The sequence below is a fragment of the Elephantulus edwardii genome, unplaced genomic scaffold (genome assembly GCF_000299155.1).
Source record: "Elephantulus edwardii isolate Elephantulus edwardi_28Jun2011 unplaced genomic scaffold, EleEdw1.0 scaffold00056, whole genome shotgun sequence".
Classification (NCBI taxonomy): Eukaryota; Metazoa; Chordata; class Mammalia; order Macroscelidea; family Macroscelididae; genus Elephantulus; species Elephantulus edwardii.
Genome location: NW_006399806.1, coordinates 6,715,921 through 6,726,691, shown reverse-complemented (window position 1 = coordinate 6,726,691; position 10,771 = coordinate 6,715,921). Strand labels below are relative to the sequence as shown.

Sequence of the window (10,771 nt, the reverse complement as noted above, 5' to 3'; positions counted from 1 at the left end):
CTTTCTCCTGTGGAAGGTGAAGCCATATGAACAAAGTGCAAGTGAAGCAGCCCAGTCGAATGCCCTTAATACATGCTGACTCTTTGTAAAACACACAGTGCACACTCGCGGCCTCCCATCATTCCATGTGCAGGAGGAAATGAACCACCTCAATTCACATCCTTTGAGAGACACAATTAAGAGCTTAATTCAAAACATTCATGTGTGCCTTCTAAGCATCTCTCCTAACAACCAAACCAACTGTTACTCTTCAAAATATGTGTCACTTTCTTTGCATTAGGGTCAAATTCAAACTGTGAAGATCCATGGAAAAAGTAGTAAAATCCTGCAAATATAGACAAGAAAGTAGATATTTCTTCAAATAAATAGATTTGGCAACATTTTTTAAAAAAATTCAGAATAACAGTTAACCAAAAATAGAATGTGTTTATAGTTTTAGTCCAGGTCAGAGACTATGCTAAACAACTAACATAATTCTCTTACTTATCTCTGAAACAATCCTGAGACAAGTCTAAGTAGGTCCATTTTACAGATGAGTAAATTTAGGTATAGACAGATTTACATGTTGGCTCAAAGCCACTCAGCAAGGAAAAGAAGGACACAATTCCCTTTTCCAGTTCAGACAGCAAAGCCAAGCTTCTGATTATCAGATTAAATTCTCTGATTGTTTGGAAACTATGAACTTCCCCCCACCCTTTTCTCCAATCTGTCCCAGGCTGTGTGACACGCCTGGCTCAAACACACAGTGATTTTTTTTCAAAACATGCAAAGACTTTTAACTACTCTACAAACATCATGTTCATATTACCTTTGATAAAGATCATCTGCTTTGATTAGGAATGTGTTTTCTTTTCCAAGTGCTCAAAGTGTTGGGTTTTTTTTTTTAAATAAAATTTTTACTTAATACTAGTTTGCTGTGCTCAGAGTTTAAAGTACAAATAAATATCTATTCATAAATACACGTTTGTGTGTGTGTGTGTGTGTGTGTGTGTGTGTGTGTTTGAGAGAGAGTGTGAGTGTGTGTGAGTGCATGTGTTGTGCAGTTGTGATGTGCTGTCAAGTCAGAACCAGCTCACAGTTGATCTTCCAATATGCTTCCAGAGGCTGTACTTGTGCAGGATGAGATTGTCCTTCATTTTCCCACAGAGCAGTGCACGGATTCACAGTGCACGCCTTTGGGTTGGCAACACAATTCTTTACCACTAGGTCACTAGAGTTCCCTTATCTGTGTGTATAAGTATGTGTATCTATAAATTTAGGGTTATAGTTGAAACTTTGGCACATGGCAAAGTAAATATTTATAACTGCTCAGTGCAAGCCATGATTTCCTACTCAAAGACAGAGGAATCTCTCTGTGACTAGCAGTGGCTATAGGATGGACAGAAGAGAAAACCAGCCTTTATTAAACTCGGTTCATAATTAGATGTTTACATGGTTATCTAGATATGAGGAAACATTGCACTCATAAAATAGAAATTTGTGACAACTACATGTAAAATTCAAAACAACTTATTATATGAAGTAGTCTTATAAGTAGTACAAAAGTAGGTAAACTGCAAATTTGAGGCAGAGAATCATGAACTGCTTTCTAAAAACTATTTTAAAATTGTTTCAATTCTCTTTCTTCAACATCCTAGATTATTTTAAAGATCCTCAATGTTGGAAATATAAGCATCTACTTACCAAATGCTTCAAAGACAGCATCGACCTTTGTGTCCACTCCTGGAAAGTCATCCACTATTTGCCTAGGAAAGCCAGGCTCCAAGGACTGTCTTCTTTCATCAAATCTGAATGAAGTGAAAGGCAATTAGTTCAGTGTTACATGGGAAGTTCTAGTGGCTTAGTGGTAAAGAATTGAGCTGTCAACACAAAAGTACATGGTTCGAATCTACCAGCTGCTCCATAGCAGAAAGATGGGCAGTTACCTCTTATAGAATTTACTGTCTCAGAAAATTGAGTCAACTAGAAGTTGACAAGCAAGACTGTCTTGGGCAAGGTGAGCCAGTGATCAAAGGCCAGGATAATGAAACGTCATCTCACACATTTTGGACATGTTGCTAAGAGGGGCCGGTTCATGCTAAAGGACATCATGCTCAGAAACGTGGAGGTTCAATGAAGGAGGAGAGGACCCTCAATGGGATGGATTGACGTGGTGACTGTAACAATGGCTTTGTGGAATGTAGGAGTTTGTGAGGATGGCTCAGGTCACGGCGAGGTTCCAATCTGTTGTTCAGAGGATCAACTTGACAGCACAGAACAACAACATTAATTGGCCTAAGAACATACTTAGTACTTTTGTTCTATTTATTAATTGTGCACAGCATGGAATCTCTAGAACTAGTTCATTGTGAATTTCCCAGTCTTAAAACCTTGCAAGTATCCAAAAGTCACAATTGGTTACATTTGACTGGAACCACAGAGGAGGCTGCTGCTGTTGTTGTTGTTATGTGCTGTTGAGTAAGAGACAAAGCAACCCTATGTACAACAGCCCTAAACCCTGCTCTATCCTGTGACAATCACAAAGCCTCTGACACACCCATCCCAATTACCCCAGTCACTGAATCAATCCACCTCATAGAGGGTCTTCCCCTCTTGTGCTGTCCCTCTACTCTACCCAGCATGATATCCCTCTCTAAAGACCTGTCTCTCCTTACAGCATGTCCAAAGTATGTCAGGCGAAGCCCCAGAATCCTTGCCTGGATTTTCAGGATTTAAATGTTCCATGCGTAAAATGCCTAGTGGGCTTGTTCTTCAGAGGCATGGTGAGCCAGACCATGCAGGATGGGTGGAATTTGGTTTGGCGGAGGGGAGAAGAGATTTCACACAAGAAGGCTACAACACAGTGGGAAACCTCCAGCTTATTACACCAGGACTCCACAGAGGAGCGCTCGCTTACTGAACAGGGCTCAGTGGTGCTGCAAAGCTTCAACATAAGCTCTTCCTTATGAGTGTCTAAAGTCCTACCCTATTAAAATGTTGCCACACACTTTTAAAATTGACAACTGTGCTTAGAAACACATTTGCCATCATTTGCAGCAACGTGTTAAGAGGGAGGCCAAGGCAAGAAGGAATTTCTTGTAAAATAAATAATTCCCTAGCTAACATTTTTTCCTAATTAACATTTTAAAAATAATCCTAATTTCATTTTACCTCCAGTATTTATCCTCTACAAAGAAATATGTTTTCTTCTTTTCCTTATCAGAAATAGCTGCATCAATTTTCCTTACAGTTGGAGGAAAGCCCAAGGTGTGGATGGCTCTTGGATAACCTGCCTGGACCTTGTTACCTCTGATGGCCCAGACCTGACTCCCTGTTTTAAACAAACAAAACAGAAAGGTGAGGGGAAAGGAGAAAGGAAAGACAACATACAGAAAGGGTTTTATTAGACATTGCAATTAATGATGTTCACCAATTTGAGTAATGTCAGAAAACAAAGTGTCTATGAATGATTTAATAGAAACATTTATTTTTTAAAAGGGAGGGGAGGAAATAATTCTGAGAGAAGTACTAAACCTTAAATAAAAAATATTCCCTAATGTCTTTACAAAACCAAACAACTGTTAATAATGCCTACTTGAACATTGTACTTTTTTATAAGATCTGTCTGAATGAGATAAATTGAAACTAGTAACTTGAAAAATTAGGGAGTAGATTTAGGAATAAATGAGTTCATGTTAATGGGAAAGAAACAAGTTTAACAAAGGCAAAGAAGAATGGTAGCACAGCTTGAAGAAACATTTCACTATAATCAGATTCCCTGGATAATACATGTAGAAATTGTTGAGTAGGATTATGATTGTATATTTCACCAACAGCAAAAAGAAGACAAATTATTAAAAAATAACACTTGAAAGTTACATTGAGTTACATTAAACTTTTATCAATTAAGCTATTTGATTTTATAAGTTTATTTTAGAAGTTTTTCTTTTTTTTTTTTTAACTGTTGTAGTCAGGAGAAAGCTGGCCATTTTGATCTAGCCACTACTTCATAATGTACATTTAACAAACATTTACAGATTGAATGAATATTGAATTAATGAACAAAGAGCAAATGAATGCATTTAAAACTTGGGGAATTTCTCTTTCTGTGTCCACTTTTATCATCTATACAATATAGCTAGTCCTCACTTATTGACACTATCTTGTTGGATGACATTTCATAGTTATGACGCTAATACAAAAATCAACCTTCTACTATTTTGAGTATCAACAACCTATATTCAGCAATACAAGCTCTGAGGTGTGAGGCAAGAACAATTCTACTACTAATGGATACAGGTATGTGTCTGAACTTAATTGAGTAGTGTCTACACTTAATTGGGTTATGATTCTTGATGGTTTGGCAGTTTGTAATGATATGAGTGGCAATATGCAATGATGTAGTCATCTTCCATTTTGAGACCTCATGTGCTCATCCTCTATTTTACATAAGTAACCTGCTCTTTGAAACCTACACATATCAATAAGTAAGGAATGGATGCAATTATAGTCCTGGTTTTCCTGTAATTCCAGCCCTGTTATCCATTACTTTGGATAATAGAATTTGATACAGCAAAGAAAATTTCCTCTCCAATTTTCTTCTTAAAGTGTATATTTCCCCAAGTTCAAGAAATTTTTATGTAATAATTACCTTTAAAAATGAAAACAGTATCCTTGCTAGTAACTTCAAATGCAGCATCCACATCTGAAGGTAGAGATGGCCAAAATGAAGAGATCAAATTAGATTCAATTTCAAGGGTCCTGAGAGATTTGCGCCAAAAATGTCTGAAAAATATATATGTAAAAGTAATATTAATTGGAAAAGTCATTTCAGTATATTTTCATCTTTGTCTTTCTCACTTTTATTTCCCTATCCCTTCATCTTTTAAGCCCTATAACAGTCTGAGAAATCATATATATTGCCAATGAGCAAAGTATCTGTCACTTTGCTTCAGGTGCCCATAATGAGCTCCCTAGTACAGAGTTCCAGAATAATCTCTCCTTTGAAAAGAAAGTTGTCTTACACCACAAACTGATTTCCAGAGGTAAAGTTTAAGTCCTTACTCTACATCAAAATAAATATTACCAGATATGGGTATATGTTTTATATGTATATTCCTATAGATGTATTTTTGTTCTACAGGTTTAAAATTCTCTAAGCATTTCTGTTCGGTTTCCTGATATAGATTCAACTAATAACCCAATGTTACTGAGTCCATTCTGACTCACAGGGACTCTATGGAGCAGAGAAGAACTTGTTGGGAGGGTTCCCATGGCTTTTAGAAGTAGACTCTCTCCTGCATACAGCTAGTGGCTGGAACAGCTGACTTAGATAGGGAAAATAGTTTTTTACTCTCCCAAAACGGAAATCTGTTACCATCATGCTGATGCTGACTTATATCAACCCTATAGAACCGAATAGAATGGCCCCATTAGGGTTTCCAAGGCTGTAGATCTTTACGAAGCAAACTGTCACATCTTTCATTCACTTTCTGACCAGACCTGTTTTTGAAAAACAGGAATTCCCCTCTCAGAGTGGTGACTGCGTCAAAGGACAGGGCAAGGTCACACATGGCTGGTGTCTCAGGTCCTGCAGGCAAAGATTGTGTGGGCATCACAGGTTCCTCAGGAGAGACAGTGGGAGGTCCTACAGAGAGCAGATGCAGGGATGCAAACATTAGAAGAAATGGGATACTTCCTCAATACTGCATTCTCTAAGGATTTTAAAGTACTTGGCTTCAAACCTTGTGCAGCTTTCTAACATTTCCTGAGCTACAGTGCTTCATTCTCCAGCATCACTCACCATAGAGGGACTGAATGCCATTCACATCATCTTGAGAGAGGCGGAACCGGGCCAGGTCTGTAAGCGGATTGTAGATTGGATACATCAAAGCTTTACTGTCAGTTGAGTGATAAAGGCCCAAAGAGTGGCCAAGTTCATGAGCAGCAACAAGGAATAAATTGGTCCCTATTTGAGAAATCATAAGTAACAATCAGTTATATTTTTTAAAAAATTTATCTATATATATCTCACACAATTCAGCAGTAAATCATATTGATCCAGGCCTTTTATTCCCTATTTGTTGGGGACTTATCAATTTATTCTACATTTCAAGGCAGAAAAAGAAAAACTTTGCCTTGGAGTCAACTCTAATTCATGACTCCTCCTCCTGTGTGTCAGAGTTGAATTTTTCCCCACAGAATTTTTAATGGAAATCTTTTGGAAGTAGATCCAGACAGCTTTCTTCCAAGTAGCCTCTGGGTGGACTTGAAGTTCCTGCATTTGGTTGACAGACAGTACTTCAATCATTTGTACTATTCATGGAAAGCCAAGGGGTTTGAGGGCTTATACTTGAAAGTAATATTTGAGGTAAAGTGTTCAGCTGTATGTGCTAGTTAATTAGTGCGGCTGTAATAGGAATCCATAAGTGAATGGCTTTAACAACAACAATATCCATTTCCTGAGTTTGTTGTTAAGTGTCCGTGAATTGACTCAGACTCAAAAACCAGATGAACAACCCATCTGAACCCCGTACTCTATCTTGTACCATTCTCACAATCTTTGACATGTTCAAACCCATTGTCACAGTCATTGTGCTAATCTATCTCTTCAAGGGTCTTCCCCTCTTTTTCTGACCCTCCACCTTTCACAACATGATGTCTGTTCTCAAATACCAGTTTCTCCTGACAACATGCCTGAAGTATGTGAAATGAAATTTCATTGGCCATGCCTCTAAAGGACACCGTGCTTGTACTTCCTCTGAAGCAAAGTTTTTGTTCTTTCGGCAGTCTGGGAGATAGTTAGGAGGCTAGAAGTCTGAATTCAGGATGCTATCTCCTGGGGAGGGCTTTATCTCTGAGTTGGCTCTGAAGGAAAAACCTTTGTCTCTTTTAAGCTTCTGCTCCTGGGTGATCTTCATGTGTGTCTGCACTTCTCTTTCTCTCTTTATGCTCCTTGACTTACTTGGCTAATCTCTATTCTACTTCAAAAGATGGTGATTCAAGATATGTTTTATACTGATACTCAAGACGTATTATAACCTAAGGGATAATAGGAAGGATTTATAATAGATGTTTTTTAAGAAATAAAATACAAATAACACTACATTTAATTTCTTGTCTCCACGAACCTTCTCACCTCCACCACCATCATCAGAGCCTATTAATTTACAAGAACTACGTGTCTTTTCTTCAGGGTCATTATATATGTGTTTGCTTAAAATATTAATAAATATAATCTTCATTTGCCAAGGAAAATTTAGGACATTTAATACTGTTTCAATTTGCCAGCTGCAATTTCAATTAAATGAATCTTAATAAGTTCATTTCAATTCAGAAATATTTATCTGTGAATAACTATATTCTTGCTATTTTCCATGGAAACATTGTGTGCATCTGCCTTGTATTCATTATTTAACACATACTGAGTCAAAATTAAGAATAATTATAGATGTCATCAAATTTGAAAGTGTGATTGAAAACATGTCTAATCATGTCCAGTATTCACCAGAAAAGAAACTTTAGCCACATAAACAATGGCTGTGTTCATACATTTTCCTTCATATTATTAAAAAAATATTGACATTGGAAGGGATGGAGTAATTGTGATTGACATAGCAAGTAAGTCTACTTTCCTCCTGGAAGCATGATTTGTCCAATTTATGACTCCTGCGGAAGAATTAACTTCAGAGTTTACTGGAAAACATTAAATCTAACCAAGAATTTTATCCAGTCTTAACCTATTTCTTCTCGCTAGAGAAAGTCTGTTTGCATTTTATCAAGTCAAACCAAGTCTTAAAAATAGTATTATTTGTTCCTGCAGATTGCTTAAAATCTTGAAATGTTTTCCTCGATATGTTTGGTTTGAAGTCAAGCCACATTCATTTACCTAAACAGTTTAAACATTGTATTTGAAGGTTATGTTTCCTTTAGAACAGCTCTGTGAAAACACACCTTAATGTGGTGGCAGTGGACTGTTGATTTTTACCAGAACAATTGAAAAGACAATAGCTACAACTTCATTCTGATCTTCCTTTTGAAGAAGAAAGGGGAGATACATAAATACTATTGATGGCACATTTGACAATTGATGTAGATTTAATGTAATCACTATTCATCAGATATCAGAAATTTGGTGTAATGAAAATTTGGCTTCATTACTAATGAACTGAAGATTCTACAAGCTGCACAGTCATCAAAACAACACTCAATTAGCTTTCTTTTTTCTCTTCTTTTTTTTTATTTTAATGAAAGTTTACAGAGACTTTGGATTCCTGTTCATTCATTGTTACACACTCAATTAGCTTTCTTATTTGTGCACAAGGAGCTCTGGTTGCCTAGTGGGTAAAGAGTTGAGCTGCCAACTCAGAGGCAGACAGTCCAAAATGCACTGGCTGCTCCATGGGAGAAAGATGGTTAATGTCTTCCCATGCAATCTATAAACTCTGAAAACCCACTTAAGAATGGGTTCTGACTCAGCAGCACATAACAACCACATATTGTTCTTACAACCAAGATAGGGAATAAACCTTTAGACTTCTGGAAAAATTCTTTAACAATATTTAAAATTAAAAAGATGTCCCATTACCCATTAGGGAAGCCTGAGCATCTCATTTCTCAGGCATTCTTGAAAATTGAGAGTTATTCAAATATAAAAGGTGTTAACACCAGAATCCTCATGAACAGTGTGTAACTCACCTGTTGTATCTTCTGACCACAGCTCATCATCATCAAAGTGAGCGTCTCCATTAATTCCTGGCCCCGGCGCATAGGCATGAGCCAGAACTTGTCCAGGTCCATCGAAAGGGATAAAATCTCCATGTTCTAAAAGGTTCAAGAAAAGGTTTTGGTTATTTTAATTTGAAAAGAGAGTTCATTTAGATGCTCTTTCCTTTTTTTTTTACCTTGTTCCAATAAAACACCATTAGACAAATTAGTATATTTCATGAGTTTTGCATTTTGCCTTTTTGGTTGGTTGATTGTTTTTACCTCTAATTGCAAAAGTGATCATTATGTCTGCTTCTCCACGGTAAATCCTGGAGAATGTGAGAGGAGTTACCTCCTCCCAGACTTTCAAAGCTCTCTCAATGGCAGAATCAATAGCATCTCTGGATAGATCCAATGTGTAGTTCACAATCCTACAGAAGGAAAATAAGTCAAGTTTTCTCTCAAGACCATCATTTATAAAGTTTTTACCTCATGTGAAAGCCTCTTTGGAGCCGTTACCTGTAAGTGAGGGTAGTTTTCCTCCACTTGGGTGAACCAGGAAAGGTAGTGAAGTGGCCAGCATCAGGTACTCCACACCTGGGCTTGTGCATCACCTCCAGGGTGGCAGAGTCCAGCTTTCCTGTCACATTCAACCCTAGGAATCTCTGCATTTCTTGGATTTTTTTAACCACAGGGCTGCTCTCTTTCCTTCTCACAAATTGTTTTGCATCTTTTGGAAGGCTGTAGTAGTTTTCAAGGTATTTCTGATAGAAGAATTAGATTCTAATGGTTATCCACTTAAACCAATATGCTTTAGTTGCTCACATTTCTTAGTGTATTTGAAGTGTTTCTTTAGTTTTCTACTGTTAATATAAGTAGCACATACAATTCACTACCATCAAGTAAATTTTGCCTATAGGACAGAGAAGTTCTGTGTTTTTAGAGTCTGTGAATCTTTATGAGATCATCTTTCTTCTGTGCAGCTGATGGGTTAGCAGTCCAGCGCTTAGCCTGCTGAAACATCAGAGTCCCTAACTAAATGGTCTATCTACATGATTCTTAAATTGAAGTCCTTTTGTGTGTTTGATTGTTTTGCCTTTGTAGCAATAAAACTACAACTTAGTTTGTCACCAAAGCAATGAGAGCAAAATGAAAAACTGACACAACGTCCAGTTCACTTAACAAAAAAGCAAAACAAACTTCTTTTGGTTCGGTAAATTTCAGGGAATCTTACTCAGTTACCCACTTTATATTGTTCACATGGATCTGGTTTAAGAGAGTAGTTGGACAAATCCCTTTGAAGAAACATGACATGAACAACATAAATAAATATTTAAATTACATTAAATCAAAATATCTAAGGAAGTTCCAAAACAGGACACGTTTGATTTTGCTCCGCTTAATATTTGTGTCCCACTGCTGCTGTTGTGATGTACTGTATATGAACTTAGGAAAATTGTTAGCATTTCTGGCCTTGTTTCTTCCTACATAAACAGAGAAGCTTGAATGATGTGATACTTAAACCCTTCTATATTTAATACTTTACATTTTTCTATCCTTGAACTATTTATACACAATGAACTCAAGACATCCCATTATGAGTGGCAGGCAGAGAGAATTTCTTTACTTGAACCTACCAGTGGGTGCAGTGATTACTTCCAGAAATTACCTGAACAAGATCCATTGTAGTATCCTCATCCTTTGCTGTTCCTCCCAGAGGGTAAGCTGAGCAAGCTGCCACACACAGAAGTATAAGAATTAGAAGACTCTTCATTTCCACTCCTCAAGCTTTATTTGCAGATAGTGCCTTGCTCTGTTGACTACCTCCTTCTAGGTCTACATACCTTCTGGAGTTCAACTTTTCTTTTATAGGGTGGCAATGTTTGTTTAAATGAACCACAAGTTGACTCATGATGTCTTTCATCCAAATGGGAATAGGATCGTTTCCAAAACTTCCAAACTCAAAGCAGGGTGATACATTCTACTAATTTCTCTCAACCTTCCCAATTTTGCAAGGCAAAATAGTGATTAATCTCCGGGAAATGTTTCCTGTCTTGGTAGGAATAAACTGGGACTTTTTATTTCA

The 10,771-nt window shown here is 37.2% G+C and overlaps 1 protein-coding gene across 1 annotated transcript; it reads right to left on the bottom strand.

Moving 5' to 3' along the window:
• Positions 1–224: 224 nt before the first annotated feature.
• MMP3 (matrix metallopeptidase 3 (stromelysin 1, progelatinase)) lies at positions 225–10,459 on the bottom strand. The gene is made up of 10 exons (XM_006887346.1): positions 10,355–10,459; positions 9,205–9,449; positions 8,968–9,116; positions 8,677–8,802; positions 5,783–5,947; positions 5,482–5,626; positions 4,631–4,764; positions 3,151–3,310; positions 1,684–1,787; positions 225–325 (listed from the first exon to the last, which is right to left on the bottom strand). Exons 1-10 carry the CDS (start codon positions 10,457–10,459, stop codon positions 225–227), a joined length of 1,434 nt encoding a protein of 477 aa, XP_006887408.1.
• Positions 10,460–10,771: the final 312 nt, after the last annotated feature.